At 41.2% G+C, this 21,213-nt stretch overlaps 1 protein-coding gene across 3 annotated transcripts in view; it reads left to right on the forward strand.

The window, feature by feature from the left end:
* LOC111875648 (oxidation resistance protein 1) overlaps positions 1–21,213 on the forward strand; it is a 394,105-nt gene that overhangs the window by 56,232 nt on the left and 316,660 nt on the right. For all 3 annotated transcript variants that reach the window (XM_023872059.2, XM_023872061.2, XM_033750161.1), the window contains exon 2: positions 8,941–10,272. In XM_023872059.2, the coding sequence (XP_023727827.1) occupies positions 10,184–10,272 (89 nt within the window). In that variant the 5' untranslated portion in view covers positions 8,941–10,183. The remainder of the gene's footprint in view (positions 1–8,940; positions 10,273–21,213) is intronic.

A 21,213-nucleotide genomic window follows, 5' to 3' on the forward strand; every position in this document is an offset into this window, starting at 1 on the left:
AATGTTTATTTACGTGCAAAGTTAACACCACAGAGGCCAATTAAAAGGTTAGGACGAGTACATAGAAATACACAAAACTAATTAAAAAACAAAATACAAATTTGAGAGTCTATATAATGGTAATAAATTTGATAAAATTTCCAAGAAAAATTAAAGTTAACGTTAACAGGAGAGAAAATAAAGCAAGACCGATATACGTGCATACACACACATAATATTAAGAGTATCATTAACGAATATTATTAACAATTTTAGGTTCAATGTGATTGACAGAAACTGTTCCGCTTGCAAATATGTCGAGATCTTTACCCACCGCGTTGGCAGCACAGGCGCACCGAGCAGAAGGACAGTGTTTATTAGAGTGACAAACACCAAACAATGAGAAGCCCCTAAGATTGCTAGGAGGAACACGAAGGCTAATATTTTCCAAAGAGAAGCGCAGGATTTGAGACCACGAAAGACCTGAACAAGAAAAAGTGCATCAAGGTGATGTCTCCGTTTATGTAGAGATTGTAGACTTAATTTCTCTAAAGCATCAGTATAATTATATGAAATATGAGGGAAAAAACGGTAAAAACAGACGGACGCAAACTTCTGCTGGATGCGCTCAAGCTTATTGGCATCAGTCGAAATGATGGAGTTCCAAACTACTGAGGCATGTTCCAACTTGGACCTGACTAAAGCAAAGATAATAATAATAATAAATAATGCATTTTTATGTGTGCCGATTTAACAATCTGAAGGCTACTTCGAATAGTAATAATGGGTTTAGAGGCGCTTTAGCAGCAATAATAATAATAATAATGTGAACTATATTTACAATTTCAAGCACTAAAACCTTTCTGTGACAATATAATAATCTGTAACATATTTATGATTTGTTAAAGTAAAGAGAAAGGTAAAGTTGTCCCTGCGCTTAACTAATTAAGCACTACACCATGAAGGCGTATGGGGAAGTGGGTGTATAGGTCCACATTTTCTTGACCTCGGCACTAGTTGGAGGTTAGTGGTCAGCTTCACACCCCGGACCCTTAACTCCCGGGGATAAAGCCCCAGGTACGCATTGGATAGTGGTTGGGTGGACCCCAGAGACGGTCTGGACGACGTGGAGAAGAGGAAATTCTTGACACTACTGGGACTCGAACTCCGACATCTTGGTCGCCCAGCCCGTAGCTAATTGCTATACCGACTGCGCTATCCCGGTTCACTATTTATTATTTGAAGCAATATAAATCTTTCTCTACCGTAATTCTATCTACGCAGGAGTCAAGCACAGTAGCACGCGAGACATATTGAATTCCATTGCTGAATTATACACAGGGTTATCTCGATTTTACAGAACGGCTTCGCCACAGCTAATGGATGTTAGATACGTTATGGGTGTCACTTCTGTATAACGTATTCAGTACAGCTCACCTTGGGTGTCAGTGCTTGTGCTGCTTCGTAAATGCATTGCCGCAGGTCATGAAGATCAGGAACGTTTGCTTTGGACACATTCGACTTAATACAGCCGCAGGCAAAGGAATCTAATGGTGTCAGGTCGGGGGAGCGTGACACCCAATGTTGCGGTGCAGTTCTGCCTATCCACGTGTTCCCAAAAGTGTTATTGAGGTAGTCATGTACTTGAAGATGATAAGCTCATATCTTACGTTTAAATTGCAAAACCTCCAGACAGTTATCTTTGGTATATCAAGTTGGTTACTTAAGCGACGAATTGGTGCACGTGGGCTTTGTTCAATTGCTTGGTGAATACGTCTTACGTCGTCCTCAGACGTCTGTGTTTGCCTGAACGTTTCGCATCGAGCTCACTTCCTGTTCTCTTGAACTTGTTAACTAGAACTCGGTTATTGGCTCTATTAGGAGCTGGTTTTCTGAATTTTCGTTCAAAACCTTGTTGTACCTGTTGCTACCTTAATCCACGCAATCCCGCGGAAACAATTGTTACTCTGTCTTCAATGTTGAGCATATTTCTTGATTAGGCTGGAGGAAACAAAAAATGTTTATGAATTTTCAGATTAACATTAATATTACTACATGTACATCACGAGCCTCCAATAACAGTTTATTATATATATACAAAATATAGAATACTCCAATTTGTCCGTGGGAACGCAACAAAAGTCACAAAAATCGACTGACTCGATGATGTAAATCATCAATCGAAGAATTTTATTCTTGCTTTATATAATATAATTTATTATATTTTTACGTCAATTATTTTAATATAATTAATATTATTGTATCCAATTTTATAAGTACTGCAGGTCAGTGGTGTATATATGTTTAGCCATGTATTTGCCTGATGATGGCTTTTAATAGCCGAAACATGTATGAGAGCCAAACTAGGCACTGACCTTGGTATAGTTGTGTTGTGACGGTTTTAATAAAGAAATTGTAATTCATGAAAATTGATCGAGACAGATCGAGCCCAGATGGACTCTGGGACCCACCCAGCCTCCTATCCAATACGTACCGGAGCTCTCTCTCTCTCTCTGGGTGTAAAGCGGGCTGGGTGTGTAACTGACCACTTAGCTCCATATAGTGCCAATATGAAGAATGGTGGTGCTATACCTCCACTCCATATGTCCTCATGGCGTTGTGTTTAATTAATTAGGCACAGGGCCAACTTTATCTTAATTTCCATGTCAAAGAAATGAAAGACGAAAGTCGACAAATACTCCTCCTTGTGCGTGTGCAAAGAGGATGCTTATGAAACTAATTACACGTGTTAGATGACCCACTCTTTTGCGTCAAGGCTAGTGTCGGAGAAACATGACGATAAGACGTCATGCATAACATGCCGCGAGCTCTATTAGAACCAGTAGCCCTAGCTGTCAGGACATTCACGCCTACCTACGTGTACTTGCAGAAGCAGTGAAAGTTTCGAGAACTATATGTTTTCGCGCATTGTGGCTGTCCGAGTATACAGCACATTGATGACAGTGTTTCGAGGCAGTTTTCCTGGAATCTCTTAAATGTCTTCCCTTTGTCTTAAACATCAGCGACAGTCGAGTATATTTCTGTCCCGTTATGATGCCCTGTGACGAGGAATGACCATGGAACCAAATCAGGCTACCTCTTCATATCATGTAAAATATATTGTGGGCCAAGCTACAAGTATTAGACAAATGTTTCCTGATATTCATTTTTCCATTCTCTATCATCTACCAACATAATCAACCGAAAATAATAACAGTAGAAAATATTGTATCGCTGAATGACGTAATAATTCATCTTATCGAACTCACCGGTGCATTATATTGATAATGAATCGTGAATTCGTTCTTATCAACAGGTTACAGACATTATGGATCGTATCCTGAATTTCAGGACATATAGGAACAGCAGGAATTGTTGACCATAGTGTTCGGCTGTTTGTGGCTTTTCTGAACATGCTACAGATGGAACATCGGTGATGTTTTGTTTTCAGTGTGGAACAGAATAATAATGTAAATGACAAATAGTTCGAAACTGTAACGACGTTCAAATACTGAGGACTGTAGCAAACCGGAATTACGTTCGTAAAGAAAGTAAGGGCGCGTGAAATCCGAGGCATTCGTGTTCCCTTTCAGTTCAGAATATTTTCTCGCCACGTCTGTTATCAAATAGCCACGAGTCAATGTAAAAAGAAAAAAAAATTGCCTCTTGTTATGTATGTCTGTGCAATTTGGTATCTTAAAGAAGGACGTAGGTCTAAATGAAGGGTATGTGAGAAGAAAATTCTGTTACGAATACAGAGTGTCCAAATGAAAGGTATCCAAAATAAAATAATTATATCTCAGAAAGCTTTTATTATACACATTTATGGGTTACACCACTACAAAGGAATACTATCAAAGTTTTTCTGAGTATATAACTTTCTCGATAAATTTAAGCGTGGGCTCCCTTGGTGGCATAGCAAATATCCAGACGATCCAGCATGTTTGGTGTTACCATAGCCACATCGTCCCTTATGAGGGCTTTCAGGTGTTGCAGGTCGTTGAGCTTAACCTGGTAGACAACGTTCTTCACATAACCCCGGAAGAAAAAAACAGTGGGATTAAATCTGGCGACCTAGGAAGCCAAGCGATTGATTCACTCGTGCCGATCTCCCAGCCATCAGTCTGTCCAAGTGATTCCTAACATGGTGGCAGAAATGTGGCGGCGCATGCGCGTAAGCCGGGCATGAAAAAAAACTTACAGGATTTGCCTTTCCATTGACATAAACCGTACACGTGTATGACAGTTATTATTATTATTATTATTATTATTATTGGAAGGGGCGGGTTTCCCCATGCACCGCGACCATTTGTTGATCTATTGTACGTCCCCCTTTGATATTCTACCAGTTTCCATACCTTACCGGTACTGGTGCGTGCTATCAGCCCCGTTGAGCCAGCGAGGTCGGCCCTCGGTACCTTGATAATTCCCCCATCTACCAGAGGCATTGGAAACTACTTTGGCGGGAAATTGTTGCCTAATTTAGCTCAGAGGTCTCCTAGAGACATTTTTTTTTTATTATTTTAAATTTTAGCAATCAGAATATTACTTAATTCTATAAGCTAAAGTGCTGATTACTCATTAGATATACTAATGACTAGTGGCATGAACAGGTTGATATCCAGCGAAATCACCTGTATAATCTATAATTAGTATCTATACATTAACTTAAGAGTAGTTCACTTGGCCACAGTTTTTTTTAGTCTTTTGTTGCTTACTGGTTCCAGGAGTTGTTCCATGAGCTGACTGGGGTGGTTTTCTATGGAATTTTGATGTGTCGTGGCTCCCTATAGACATGAGGTTCTTTTACATGCCGTAAATCTACGACACGGGACACACGGCTTAAAATCCCTTCCGGAGGATTTGTTCCCTGAATTTTTCCGCCCTTAAAAATTCCACGACCTCCGCCGGGTTTGAACCCGCGTACCTTGTGTATGACACAGTTACTTTCCGAGATATATATATATTTTTTTTTTGATACCTTTCATCCGGACACCCCATACTTTGACCTAAGAAAGAGGTGGGGAGGGTTGGCTGGAAAACATCATATAATGAGCATCACAGTGCGCTCTTCGCCGTTGCACAGTTCGGGTGACTGCATCATGGAAAATGGGACGGGTGTGACATACCCCACTAGGGTGCATAGGGGGATTAGAAATGTTTGCCAAGTATTATTTGAACAAGTTGAAAGGAAAGTATCACTTTGGAGACTGTACTTTTGGAGGAAGATAATGCTCATATTAGAATGAGACTAAATAAATAAGATGTAAAGGAGGAGAGTAGATTCAACTGGCTTAGGATAGAGTAATATTGATGATTCTTGTAAACACTGTAGTTAACCTTCGATTTCCGTAAAGTGCGGGAACTGTGACCATCTGAATTTCCTTTTAGAGCAGGGCATTTAAAGACTTTTGTCGTTTCGAAACTGTATAGCATTGAATGATGCGTTGACTGACGAATTAGAAACGATTTTGAAGGAAGCGGTCGCTGATTGATCGAGGTACTGTCCTGGCATTTGTCTGGAGAAACTTAAGTAAAACGACGATAAATGTCACGATATCGCTGGTAAACTATTCGAAAATTCCAGGAGTAGCTGCAACTTCCCTTCTGATTAATTTTATTGGTTTACCAGAAACGTTATAAAAATTTTGCATCTTGTCGATTAATAGTAATATATTTGGATGTTCTGACAATCTTTGAAGATAGACTATAGATGCGATACTGTGTTTCTGCGTGTAGCCCTACTTCTGTTGTGTGTGTCCGTCTTGCTTAGTAAGATTTTTCAACCTCAGGGAGCTTCATTTTATAACATCAGCTGTAAGTTAGACGTAACAAACCACCGAACATGTACGATCAGACAATCATGGCATCGAATCTATCAAAATGTAAGCCAAAGAAAATATCGTCACTTATAATCAGAGAGGAAATTGAAGTAACGAACAACCCCACACTTCAACCGTAAGAACGGGTGCGAACTGAGTAAAGCCTCGTCTTAACTTCTTTCCTCTAAAATTTCTCTTTGACCACAGTGCCCCTTTCCATTTGATGGCACAGTGCCCCACACGTCGTTCGTAATTATGTTGGAACTCATATATACGCGCGCGCGCGCGCACACACACACACACACACACACACACACACACACATATATATATATATATATGGGGGCACTATGTTACAAGCCGGAAGGTCGCAGGTTCAAATCCCGATGAGGTGGACTTTTTCAATATACCTAATCCTTCCAGCGGCACGATGCCCCTGGGGTCGACTCAACCTCTAACAGAAATGAGTACCAGGAATCTTCTTGGGGGGTAAAGGGCGGCCGGCGCGTAAGGCTGAAATCCTTACCGCCGTCTGGGAACCGATTGTCTAAGGAAAATGTGGGACCCTCAACGTCTCACAACCTTATGGGTCTTCACGGCCTGTTACAGGGATAGCTTTCCCGGTTTTTTTATTTCTCATATACAGTATATATCGGACCGCGTCCTCCTACTGCCTCATTCACCCTGAAGGTGGGGACTGCATTGTACACCGAAACTTTGGCACAACCCAACACACGACGCAGCTAAACCCCGAAAGTCCCAATTACGCCGCTACCAACAGAGTTACGTTATGACTTGCACCCATGACTTAGGGACTTCATGTGTCCCAAGCGGATGTCTGCTGGTGAATAATTACCGTTACGCTTACTGGATATTTCTGCGGAGTTTTTTATTGTCATTGAGCAAGGCTAGCGATGCGGTTCGTAGCTCTTCCATCATTCGGTACTGGGCTAGTGACTTCTCGATTGCTTGGTCACCGAACGCGTCCTCATATAGCGAAAGTATAGATCCACGAGCGGGAGTCGTTTACGTAAAAAACCTCAACTCGAAGATAGACTGGCCCCTTAGCTTCCAATTGCCCGTAAGATAGAGCCTAAATAGTGGGTCACTGTTGGCATAAATTTCGCTAGAATTAAGATTAAAGCATACGGTGAGGACCGCTGCAGACGGACGCTCGCTCAGCACACAATATGAAACTTATCATAATACAGTAGTTTTTGAGTTAGATATAAATCCAAATAATTCAGAAGAATTAAAATTAACTGTTAAAGCATACGAATATATACATATTTAATTTGTATAAATTGAAATATGCCTGCACTGTTTTCTTTCTTTAACATTTGTAGGTCCAAATTAAAGAAAGAGGCAGAACTGTGAGAGCAAAGATACACCGTGGCTGCATCCTGGAGGTGCGCTGTGAGAGGCCACCAATTCTTTTTGTCGTAACCTCAGCGCGTGTAACCTTTTAATAGCTAAGGCCTTGGCAAATGAATCCAGCTACCAAAAAAGTGCAATAAAAATTAGACTGGTCGTGTAACTTTGAAGGGCAAGAACTTTAATGGTACTAGTCCTTTTTATCTAATTCTTTTTACCTATCTGTCCCTGACCATATTATCAATCACTTCAACTAAGCGAAGGAGAAAAGCAAGTTTTAACAGTATCATGTCGTACACAGAAATATCAAACGATGTCAGGCCTCATGGTTTGGAAAATTAATTTCTTGCACAGAGATGTCAAGTACACGAGACATAGTCGATAGTCTTTTGTGTTTACAGCAGTTTATTTAATTTATTTACGGTATATTGAAGTCTGTAAACCTGAACGGCAGGTTCGTGTAGGTGAGTGAACCGTGTTCTGAAATCTGACAGTCGTAACGACTTCCATAAGGCGGAGAAGTTACTTCAGTATCACGGTCAAGAGAAACTAATGTACATCTAAGAAACAAATTTACTTAGTCGGGAGCAAATAAAAAGTGGACCTCTCCCCGTCTTTGACGTATCGAAAATCACTTTGAACTAGCTTCCCATTTTATGACGAAAGACAGGCTGTTGTAAGGTGAAGTAAATGTAAAGTAGTTCCCGTGTTCCACAGTATGAAGAGGAATGAATACGTGGAGGTGTATCTCCACGCATTCTTAACTTCGGCATTAGGTGGAGGTGAATACTCGTAGTTAGCATCACGTCTCGGCTGCTTTACCTTCAGAGAAAGAGCCTCCGATGCTCTTCGAATAGGAGGTTGGGTGGGTTTCAGAGCCGGTCTGGGTGTTGTAGAGAAGAGAAAAATCTTTGATCCTGCTGGGAGTCGATGTCCGTTTTTTCGACCATCCAGACCGTAGCCCAGACTTTATAATGACTAAGATATTCCGGCTATGTTGTCATTGTCATATCCTTGTGTGGAGCCCGCCCCGAAATACAAAGATATGACAAAGACTGCCTGTGGGCCTTATTCGGCCAGACAGCACTTTTCTTTAATAGAAATCAGCAATGCGCTTGCAGTGCGAAATTTGTATTTATGTGTAGTATGTATGTATGTATGTGTGTATGTATTTATGATACGTGAATCATTGGAGCATTGTACTATATGTGTGTATGACACGCTTACCTATGCATTGCTCTCCTATATGAATCATTTGTTTTAGGTTAACAATTACGAACATGTTGACGATGTGAAACGTTGAGTGTGTGTCTGGGGGATTGTCTATGTGGGCGGTATCTGTGTGGGTTGAATAGGAGGCGTTGGGTTCTAAATCAATTTATTATAAGAATGTGGGCTTCTGGACTGTAACGCCATGTAATTCGGAGAGAACCCAACGTTTCGGAGTAACAAATTCAGGGTCGAAGAATAAGCCAAGGAAGAAACCAGTAGAAAATGTGGAGGCGTATGTTTCGGAGTAACTCCGAAACGTTGGGCTCTCTCCGAATTACATGGTGTTACAGTCCAGAAGCCCACATTCTTATGATAAACAGATTTAGACCCCAACGCCCTATATCCATCCCTTAGCTTATCTTATTTCTTTAGTATTTATTTCAGTGTCTCTTGTAGCTGGAGTGTTGGGCTGTTTTCCCGGATTATGTAGATGAACAATAAATACTACCCAATATGGCAATCAGTAAAATAATTTTCTTTTTGTGTTTTTCAGATAGCACAGATGACTTACACGCAGGTTTGACACGGAAGAATGTCACAGAAACCACTTCGACTGTATTTCGAATTTGGCCCGGGTGGAACAAGAGTTACTGCAGCTGAGTCTTAGTAATTTTTGTTGTCTTCCTCTTTGCCCGGGTCTGCTCTGACTGATCCTGGACGCAATGTAGCAAATGTGGAGCTTATTGACATTTAATAGCAAGGAAGCATATGTAACTGGTGCATAAAAGAAAAATATATTTTTGTTTTATTTTGTAAGACCTTCCTTACAATCTATGCATCCTGGATGACCAGTTCTGATACATGTTTGGACACAGTTCCTTCAAGTCAATTACTGCATACAGGTCAGCGGAAGAGGAAATGACCAGACATCTACGCGTAGGAAGAAATACACATCTGTTGAGGGAAGAAGAAATCCTATGTTACAGGGAGTTCTAACGAGCCTGTATTCTGGGACTCAGATGAGTGTATTACGTTTCTTGGAAAGGAAAGTTATGTTCTTGTGATTTCTGAGGCCACAGTATTCTGGAAACTTAATTATTATATTTCGAATTGCCCATTGTGTCACTCATTGGTGTACACATTTCTGAAAGTTATGATATCTTATTCTGTAACGACCGAGAAACGGTTAAGAAAGCTCACCTGTTTCCGTTTTAGTAGTTCCGCTTCAGATCGAGAATGTGTTATTGACCATTATATGACTGATTGAAAGAAACAAACACATACGTCAGTTTCTTATTAGCGATACATTTAAAGGCTGTGTGAAAATGGTTGCATTATCTACATGCTACAAGACCTACAGATATCTGAGATTATGTGGGAATGTGTGAAGCGCTTGGATATCTGTGAACAATCGCTTCTAAACTATTAGATATATCTATTTTGTGTCAAATCTTGCAAGAGTAAGAACCTGCGGATTTTATATCTACCGGTAAAATACAAAAAGGAACAGAGAATAAATTACAAAGCGAGCGCTGTGAAAGTTGTGAAAATATCAAGTTTTCTTCGAGAATTGCTGAACTTCCTGTGATATACTCGGGTTTGTGTTCGTGTGTGAAGTGAAAAGTATATAAGCTTTCGGTGAGAAGGGAGGAACGAGGGAATAAAATGGTGACTAGTGGAGGATGAGAGATGTCCTAGAGTGAAAAAGACGCCGCCGTTACTTCAGGCGCCGATCCTCTTTCTTCATTTTGATGTATGATATCCGTATCCGAGAAAGAAGCTGAGTGATCTTTACCATGGCTACGTTCACGGGTGCTGGACCTTCCAGGCAGCGCTCTCTCAAGGATCGGCTCAGAGAAGGCATAACGGGGAGTTTCACTTGGCAGTGAGTATTCAAGTACACGCTACTTTTTCGTTTTACGAATGTCTCCACGTTTTACTTTCCAACTTGCTTTTCCATAGAGTTCTTCCTTCTATCACACGCGATCTATTGTGAGGATCTACATTTCATGGTATCCGATTTTGTCTAAATCGTTTGTAAATGTTGTCAACATGTTTCGTATTACGATTCATTGTCTCGTCTTGCTCTTTTATCATTTTTTATAAATCCTGATACACACTTGCTCATTCTGCCTTAACGTAATAGCGTAATATATCGTACGTGGTCCTTCTACGCTACTGTCAGTTTTTCAGCGAGCATCAAAGTATGTTACATTATACCGCTAGAACAGGTGTGTACGTGTTTCTGAACCCGTTCGCCAGTTGAAAACTGTTTTCCACCGTGTCCAGATTATTTTCCCACTCTATTTTTCTGGCATATTGTAATTTTCAGTGGAATTAAAAAACTATAGCACATCAACTAACATACATAGGACTGTGCAAAGCTAAGCATGTGCTCTTGCATACAACACATCTCATATGTTACAATAAACAAACCAAATACGACGCTTGGGAAGAATTAACGAAGGTTGTCGTTTTCTGGAATAATCTATCCGAATGCTTATATCGAAACTTTGAAAAATGATTTCAGACAGGTGTACGAACCGCCCATGGCCAAAAACCGCATTATAGCTGCCAATATGTCTCTTCAGTTGGAACAGCTGCGCTGTATATGGTATCTTTCGCAATTTTCGAACCGATTAAATTAATTTGGGATTCGAAATATGCTGGTGCGATGCGAGTAAAATTTTTATATATTATCCACTAATTTCTTGAAACGTCAAGTGCACTAACAAGTTTGCGCCGCTTTACGCACTTCTAGTTCTACAGCGCTACCTTTGCTAATATATATATATATATACACACGTGTATATATGATATCCGGAAAGTAAGGATACAAAGTCCAGAAAAATATTGTAAAGCATTTTTTTTGTACAGATTCACTTGTAGCACTTTTACAACACACCTTCATTTACTTCTCAACAGTCATCACGGTTCGCAATGCACTTAATGATCCTGAGAACGAGATTCTTTATTCCAGCGTTGTAGAAATCTCCCGCCTGCTCTCTTAGACATGGAGAACATTTCTTGACACTTCTGGACATTGCTGATGTAGTTCATCGATGGTTAGACGTCTGTCAGCACAAGTGTTTTCATCAATTTTTTGAATGATTTCATCAGTGACAACGGATGGCCTTCCAATCCTAATTTCATCATGAACATCATTTCTTCCCTCTTCAAATTCACGACACCATTTTACCACGTTTTACCTGTTCATAACATCTTCACGGTAAACAGAAACAAGTTGGCGATGAATTTCAGCAGCAGTTTCTCCTTTCGCATGAATAAATCGAATTACTTGACGAACCTCACATTTGCCTGGATTTTGAATCGACACGACCACTTTAAACACACGCTGCGAGCACACCGTTGCCGTGACTCTGGTCGGTGAACTCAGACCTGTCATACTGTTCCTAGCTCATACGGCAGCACTGCCATTTCTGAAGAAGAAAAAATCCCTTGCATTTTTACTGGATTTGTATCTTTACTTTCCAGATATCCCTCCTAACATCCCCCACCGTGTCTTCTTTATGCAAAGCGTGTAAACTGGAAATATACCTAGGACACGGAAATGATTAAGAATTAATTTCGCACATTGTTTAAGCGGTGCTGGTATAAGCTGCTCGTTGTGGACCCTCACATCTGTCTCGTGTTTCACAGACACCGTACCTTCAGTTCATGTTTTAAAAAATCTTTGCAAGACTCGCAGCATTCACATATACAGTCAGTTATGCATAATAATTTTTACTCATTTTTTTACCACATCGTTGATGCTGAGCAACTTTATCAACGATGATAAATGATATCTCGCTAATTAATCAATTTGAAATTCTCATCAATTACGTTTAGTGACGGACACTGAGATACGCAGCACCTGGCACTGTCACCGTTAGTCGTTCAATCAATCCACTTACATGCATTAATATCAGTACAATACTAATGTCATGTAAACATGTATTCCATGTCGAAGTAAAGAGGGGTCTTAACTACTGGTCGTTAAATTAATAGTACAAAAGATTCTCTAGACACTCCTGGCCTTGAACTATCCCACTACCGGGGTTGCAGGTTCGAATTCCGCTCGAAGAGCCGACCTCAAATTCAAGAAGTCCTACGAATTGTTTGACAACAGACTCTGGATTCGAACAGGCCTGGGAGCCATCTTTGGTAGCTGAAGAAGACTTCTGCATAGTCAATAATGGTTGATTTGTAGGGTAAGATCAGTAAGTGGTGGTTCATAGAGCTAGAGCACCAAAATTCGCATTAAATTTCACTCATCCCCCAGAAAAATAAAGTACGAATATCTTTTTTCCTTGGCACTACAGCCCCAGTGGGCCTAGGCCTACCTCCATGAACTCCGTTCACTTCGGTTTTTCTAGATCTTACACATTCGGTAGGACTCCTTGGGCGAGTGATCAGCTCGTCGCAAGGCCTCTACCTGAACACAGAACAACACAAACACAGAAAGAATACATACACATACCAATCATCCACGCCTTGTGTGGGATTCGAACCCACGATCCCGGCTTCCGAGCGAGCGAAGACAGTACATGCATTAGACCGCTCGGCTACCGTGACCATCACTTTTAATTTTACTTGTTTTTAATTCCTTTGTTCTGTGGATGAAGGAACTGCTCAGGTATGCAAATGATTTATACCAGAGTTAAGTTTTCACGCTCGAATACAATCATGTAAGGTTCCGGTAACCTCACAACAACAAAAACATCGAATATATTGGTATAAAATTCGACCCATCTAATCAAGGTTTGCCATAATTTCAAATTAAGCGTCTTTTATAAAAGAAAATTTCAACGCTTTAAAAACTTCTGTTTCTTTAGAGAATTGCGTCTGAAATTAATGGATTGAGTGGTACAGGATTTCCATTCATATAATTTTTTTTTCTTGGCGCTACAGCCCCAGTGGGCCTAGGCCTACCTCCATGAATTTATCCGTTCACTTCGGTTTTTCTGGATCTTACACATTCGGTAGGACTCCTTGGGCGGGTGATCAGCTCGTCGCAAGGCTTCTACCTGTACACAAACACAGAAAAACGCACACACACAAACTAAACATCCATGCCCTGAGTGAGATTCGAACCCGCGATCCCGGTTTCCAAGCGAGCGAAGACAGTACATGCCTTAGACCGTTCGGCTACGGTGACCGGCTTCATGTAATTAGCTGATCGTAAGATTCCCTATTGTTATGAAAACTTGAAGTTCATCAGCGTCATCACAAGAGCTTTTATCTACTAAACTGCTATTCTGACGTCTATCCACTTACACGGTCGAGACCTATTTGCTGTAAGCTGAATTTTATCATAGTCCTTACATCTACTGCAGTATATCCAAATCAGTATCTTCCCATGTTTTTTTCAAGTGTAATTTCGTGTGCCACTTTGCCCGCATGGGTACTGTTTATGCCTCCCATCCATGTGTTATTAATTTGATTGCGAGGCGAGGAGTACAAATAGAGGAGATCCACGTCATGGAATATTCTGCTACCTCACTCATATATTCTCATATTGTTTTCATGCTGTTAAGTTCGTGTTCCTCCTTCAAGATCGAAATACCCAATTACAAACTCTCATATCGCAACAGGAAATATAATTTAATTTTCTATTTTCCAGGACGACGAGAATGGAAAATATTTTGGACTGAACAGTAGAATACATTTTCCGGTGTTTATTCTTATCTTCATTTCATCACAAATATAATTTATATTTGTTATTGCATTTACCGTGTATTTTGAGTTGTAAATTATCAAATAATTTAGCAGAAATTCTTAAAATTACTATCCTGTCCTCTATTCTGCATACGATATGTGGTCGTGGAGTAGTTGTTTATATTCTGAGGTTTGAGAGTGTTCATTTTGTACTGCTCTTTTCATGTAATATGTTAGAGTGCATTAGTAACATGTTGTGTTAAGCTTGTATATGAGGCCCTGTTTTTTTTATTGCTAGTGGGGTGGGACTAAGTCCCTTGTACTGCGGCCACTTCTAGCCTATTATACCAGCCCCAGATGATAGGTGAGGGTGATTGTGGAGCAATTGGTGGAATGAAGATTGGCAAGGGAAACCGAAGTACTCGGAGAGAACCTGCCCTAGCGCCACTTTGTCCACCACAAATCCCACTTGACTAGAGCCGGGTTCGAACCCGGGCCTCCGCGGTGGGAAGCCAGCGACTTACCGCTTCAGCTATGGCGCGGCCAAGGCCCTGTTACTGAACTCGCAACATAGACAACATAGGCCATAGAGAACTTAAACACTATACATTTTGAATGCCAGTTGAACTCCATCATGGCTTCATTGCCTTCTAAAAGAACGTCTGTATTGCGTTGCCTTGGTCCAGTTGGAGACCCGCCAGCACGTGTCCTCCAGAGGTTACCTGTGCGTTCATGTTACAATATGCCGAAAAACGTGTTGTCAAAATCTGTATGACTTCTAGGGCGGTATTTAACGGGAAACCAAATAGTACTGGCACACGTGACGAAAATGACGGGTTCTAGTTCGGATGATTGGGCTCATTAGCACCTTGGTTATAATCTCTCTCTCTTTTGTTTCTTTAATTCTCTTAGTGGTGGGTGGAGTCCTACTGGGTCCACTCGGCACGGCGGCCACTGATTGTCCTATTGTAGCCTGCCCTGGGTGATATGATGATGGAGAATTTGGTGGAATGAAGATTGGCAGGGGAAACCGAAGTATTCGGAGAAAACTTGACCCAGCGCCACTTTTTTTTCCCCTTGGCACTATAGCACCAGTGAGCCTAGGCCTACCTCCATGAACTTCTCCGTTCACTTCGGTTTTTTTATATCTTACACGTTCGGTAGGACTCCCTGGGCGGGTGATCAGCTCGTCGCAAGGCCTCTACCTGTACACAAACACAGAAAAACGCACACACACAAACTAAACATCCATGCCCTGAGTGGGATTCTAACCCACGATCCCGGTTTCCAGGCGAGCGAAGACAGTACATGCCTTAGACCCGCTCGGCTACCGTGACCGGCCCAGCGCCACTTTGTCCACCATAAATCCCAATTTACCAGACCCGGGATCGAACCCTGGCCTCCGCGGTGGGAAGCCAGCGACTAACCGCTTCAGCTATGGCGCGGCCTTACAATCTCTATTGATCACATTTACTACAGCGCTATCGCTGATTACTCACGCACTGGTCTTCTCCTGGTACCACAACTGAAACGCAGGAACTACAGTACAACAGTCTCACTGAATCACACACTCCAAGTATTACACATGAATGGAGCTTTCTAATCGCACTTTAGGTCTTCGACGAACTTTCCGTCTCTCTCTTCTACCGAGAACATAGAACTGAATCGTAGCGCAGTTTTTTTAAGATAACTCGTTTGCACGGACCCCACGGAAAACACCGTCTCCCATTGTTGGGGATGCATGCTTGCCGCCGCGTTGCCTGGCAATAGACTTCCTATATCTCCCTGATTTTGCTACGCTCTGACCGCATAGAAAACACAGTTACCCTTCTGTTGTTGGATGCACGTTAGTTGGAACATGTTTACCTGTTCGTCTTCTAGAAACGGCCAAATCTCTCACAGTACTTTATATAACAAAATTTCGTATAATTGAATAATTATGGAGAAGCTGATAATCTTTCAGTCCAGGAATAGTATCTCGCCTTTTATGGAACCCTTGATCGCAAGAACCAAATTTTGAATCCTCTCATGAGTCAGTTAATTCAGTTCACACCCCTACGCCCTATTACTTTAATTTCATTCCAATATAATTATCTCGTTTACATCTAGGTATACAAAGTGGATGCTTTTCTTCGGGATTTTCGACAAAAATTTAGCATGCATTTAACATAGCCCTCATGCGTAATACTTATCCCACTTATATCATTTTACTTGATTTGATCACTGTAACAATATCTTCAGTTTTCAAGCTGTGCCCTTTTGTATGCGACCACCTATGTGGTCTCGTGATCAGAGTTCCTGGCTACAGATCCACAGGTCCCGGGTTCGATTCCTGGCGCTACCAGATTTTCTGAGAAGTAGTGGATCTTGAACGCGGTCCATTCAGCCTCGATGATAATTAAGGAGCTATTTCAAGGAAATAGCGGCTTCGGTCTAGAAAACCGAGATTAACGGCCGTGGGGGTCCGTTGCATTGGTCACGTAACACCCTCTATCCGCAAAAGTTGGCACTAACTTCGCCGACAAGCGGTGGTCGCTTGCGGACTACAGGCCACGGAGTTTTTTGTTTGTTTGTTTGTTTGCCCTTTTTATGCAGAATGAAAAGAAATCGTCCATGTACGTATTACGGCAACATTCAGTTTACCAGAAGCCCCCGTTTTTCTTCTTATGATTATTTATATTGAGTTATGCATTATTAATTTACTATTATCAGAAGCCATCAGCTACTTTGTGAGCTTTGCAGATTTAATTCAGTGATTCAGAGACGATGGTGAGGTTAGTGTTTATGTTGGCTAATAGTCGTTTTTTCTATGATCTGTTGTTTCCCATTTATTACACGACCTTGCCGTTTTAGGATAATAATGTCCGTGCGGTCTCTTTGTGAGTTAAGTACCGGCCATGGTCTGCTTTAATGGTACTGTAGTCATAACAGTCACCTCTTCGTTTTACTTTCTAGAATATATATATACTTATTGTTTCCACTAAATGTGGATAACCTTGTTCATCGTACAGTGCGAATGGCACAGGTCTGAGGCGTGGTTACTCAATTTAAGACTGTTTGTTGCTGGTACAAACTGTCATGTTCGTGTTTCAGGAGGTCTGTCATCTTCCCACGCAACAGTTTCATGCTTTGTGTTCCCGTTCTATTTATAGCAGCTAACTTTGTGTTTGTTAGTGCAGCATTGTTTTGCCGTCGAGATAGTAAGAATGGAACTTGAATGCATTAAGGAAGTGGAATAGATTTCGTGCGAAGGAAATGAATGCCTAAGATCTGACCGCCATTTGCTGAAGCAGTGCTGCCGCTTATCGGCGTATTCTGGAAGAAGTAAGATAATGGGAGAGAGAGCCACAGAATTAGATTACGCTTGTAACTATAAATAACTACAACAGTCTCGCTGAGTTCCACGCTCCAAAGATCATTAACTGCAGCACACATAAAGCCTTCTCAGTCTTTACTAGCCGTTGCTTGGTTGCGACTTCCACGATGGACATAACAACACAGCGTGGCCTGAACAACTGAGCAACGACACTAGAGTGTTCTATCCTTCAAACAACGGAACCACAATGTGGAATACATTCATCTTCCTTTAAAAAGAAGAAGTACAAAGGACACGAACCAAATTGGTGCTAGATTTTAACAAAAAGTTTTTTTAAACATTACTTTGTAAATAGTCAAATTATAATAATTTACAGTTTTTTTTTAACAAATTCATTCACATCTTAGTAATTGTTAAAGGATAGCATATTTTATATATATGACATTGTAATAGTAGTTTCCGTATGTATTGATAATATCCATCTGAAGATGGTCGCTCCGACGTAACGTGTAAAGGATGAAAGATTAAAAAAGGAACAACTTTTATCAGTCACACTGGACGGCGTTAATAAACTTTTATGAGTGTCAAAGCTAAAAGTGCAGATTTAACGAGCTCATAATAAATAAATTGTGATGTATCGGCCAACTGTTAGGCAACGGCTCGATAAACACTTTTTCGCGAAGACAGATTCTTGGTAAACAGTCCGTTGCTGGGTAAAGCGTACAAAAAATAACGGCCATGCCCAGTGCTAGGCAACAGAACTGTGAACACGCCTATAGTAATAAGTGTTGTCTATGGTGTCCGTGCCGAAGGTTTATAGGGGTAATGGAGGTTGAGTGCTGCCAGAGACAGGTCAGGCATACGACTGTTCAAGTGAGTAGACTGCCTTGGTAGCAAATACTAATAGAAATAGGGCATAGTCTGCTGTACTGAGCCTAGACTGACGGAGGCCTTGTATATATTATACATACTAGATATTAAGACTCAATTGTAAATAAGTGTACATAGTGACAATGAACAAATACTATTGACTATGACTGACAAATGACAGACCCGACTTCTCGTCAGAGAGGGCGCCCCACGTGGACAGGACAGTAACTTTCATTTAAAAGGTAACATATGGTCATGAGCCACAGCCAGGTCTTGACACCAAGACAGACAGACTGACTGACCCTCAGTCGCAATGTGACTTTCACTTTGACTTTGACTTGCAGCCAGAAATCTGAGAGTAGCCCGTGTGGAGGCGGGGTCGAATATCTCCACCGTGACCCTGCGAGTCATAGGAGGCGACGAAAAGGAAGTCTCAGACCTGAGACAGTAATATACGGTCGCGAGTCCCAAGGAACTCGGACCCGAGAAAGACTGCGCTGGCAAGGGCCATCAGCATATACAAAACACAGACCCGTCCTCTCGTCAGAGAGGGCGCCCCACAAAAACAAGACCGTAACTGTCAAACAGTAATAAATATCTGTTCATGAGTCCCATATGGGGCTCGACACCAAGACTTACAGACTGACTGACCGTCAGTCGCAATGTGACTTTGACTTTGCAGCCAGTCGTAGAACAGAAAGCACAATGAAGAGAAACCTGGGCGGTCAAGATTGATTGCGAGGTGTTGTAATTTATTGTAACTGCAAAGAAGTGCCAATAAACAAAATCATCAGATCTAGAACCCATTATAATCAGTAACGGTAAACCCCCTATACGTGACAATATTAGCTCTGGATTTCCGTATAATACGTTTCATAATCTGTTTGGAATAATTCCATCGCAGAGGAATGGACGTTTCTTTCATGTGTCACAAATTCCCACTGTTTCTGTTACCATTTTCTCTGTTCCAAATTGTTCGCTATACGAGAGTTCCTGATTTTAAATGCGCTACCACTTCTAACTATTAATTGAACTTTTATAGCAACCCATAAATGTGTTACGACACGCGCACGTTAGGAAAGTCTCATGCAGGTCGTAATGAAAAGTTATAGCTAAATTTGTCCGGTTTGCAAAATGTTCAGATTATGCCATAACTTACAGCGGAACCGTGTTATCAAATTAAAGCAAGATGCTATCATCCAGAACAGAATTTCAACGTTAATAGGCTCAGCAAGCGGAAAAATAAAACTGGAAACCCGACTGTTACGAGCTGGAAACCCTGATACAATTATTTTATGTACGAGTATACTCAAATGCAGATATAATAAGTTTTGATATCCGACATAAAAGGTGAAAAGAAAAATGAAGTGGAACATTTTCTGGACTCTCTGGTCTGCACAAGAATGTTGACAAGTCTGTAAACCTGTATAACCGTTCTACCCTGTTCCAAATTTATTATCCATCCACGAATAAATGTTTGGACGATTAAATGAATAAGAGTACACCCGATTTCATGTTGTGTTATGTTACTGAATTTTGAGGGGACCGCCGTAATGTAGTTGGTTGAGGCACTATGCTGCAAGCCAAAAGGCCTCGGGTTTGATTCCCGATAAGGTCATTGGATTTCTCAATTTACCCATTCTTTCTAGCCTCATTATGGCTCTGGGATCGTCTCAGCCTCTAACAGAAATGAGTTCAAGGAATCTTCATAGGGGTAAAGAACGGCTGGCGCGTAAGGTTGACAACCTCACCGCCATCTGTGAGCCGATTGTTTAGAATATGTGGGAGCCTCGACGTCTCACAACCCCATGGGCCTTCACGACCTGTTACAGGGACAGCTTAATCTTTTTTATTTCCCCTGTTCATTTATTTAACCACTTGTTTTACAGGCAGATACAGTTTCATTCTCACTTCTCTTTGTATATTTTTATCATGTTATTTGTGCGTTTAGAGGTGCAGCAGCATCTCTGGATATTTGCATAATTTTGTTATAATGTGTAGATATTTAATAAATTACTTCCAAGAAACTCACGAAGCAACAATTATCAGACAGGGCTATGTACACGCTGCTCTACATAATTACGTCACGACCTCAGAACGTAAATTATAAATGGGTTGCAGAGGGCACATGGCAAATCAGCAGCCCAAGTCCGATACCATAAATCGCGTTCCATGTCGTTACGCTGCTACAAATGCGATGAAGCAATCCTAATTAATGCGACTGTGATCCTACGTGACTTCACTAGCAGTAGAAAGGCACTGACCGATTCTGTTAACGGAACAGCCACGTCAACGTGAAAGCTACATATACATGCATATAGAAAACTGAATCCTTGTTGAATACAACAGGTACAAAACGAAAATACGTACATGCGCCTGTATCCACGTGGCATAGAAACTGTCATAGAGAGAAAACTGTTTGGAAATCAAGTTGAAGTTGGCAAACTGTAAGCTTCGGTTATTATACATACATATACCAAAAACTGATGCCGGAAGCAGCGTGATCAGCAGCGACTTGAAGCACAGAGCAAATCTGTCATCTGACAGATTACTGATGATAATGATATTAGTAGTTACAGTAAACAGACATATTGATTTGCGCTATCATACACGTTGTATTTATGAGGAAGTATTATGGTCGTGAAAAAGTTGATCTCGAGATTTTGACGGTTTACGTGTTTTGAGCCCCCACTCCCGAATACGAAAAAGTCCCGTTTCTGTGTTCGTATATTGTGACATGTAAATGCATTGCTAGGCAACGACTCAGTAAATACGTCCCCGCCGTAAACACTCCTCAGCAATCGAGAGGCTGTTTTCTATGTGGTCGGCGCCGCGACCGTTGCTATGCATTGGTGCAGTAAATACGACTAAACTAGTATGAGGCAATAGGAGATGGTGTTTTCCATGGCTTCCATGCAGAGTGGTTATAAAGATGTGTTCGGCAGTAGGGAACACTAGTCGAGAGTGGCGAGTAGAGTTCGA

This window comes from Cryptotermes secundus, unplaced genomic scaffold, assembly GCF_002891405.2.
Source record: "Cryptotermes secundus unplaced genomic scaffold, Csec_1.0 scaffold297, whole genome shotgun sequence".
Taxonomy (NCBI): domain Eukaryota; kingdom Metazoa; phylum Arthropoda; class Insecta; order Blattodea; family Kalotermitidae; genus Cryptotermes; species Cryptotermes secundus.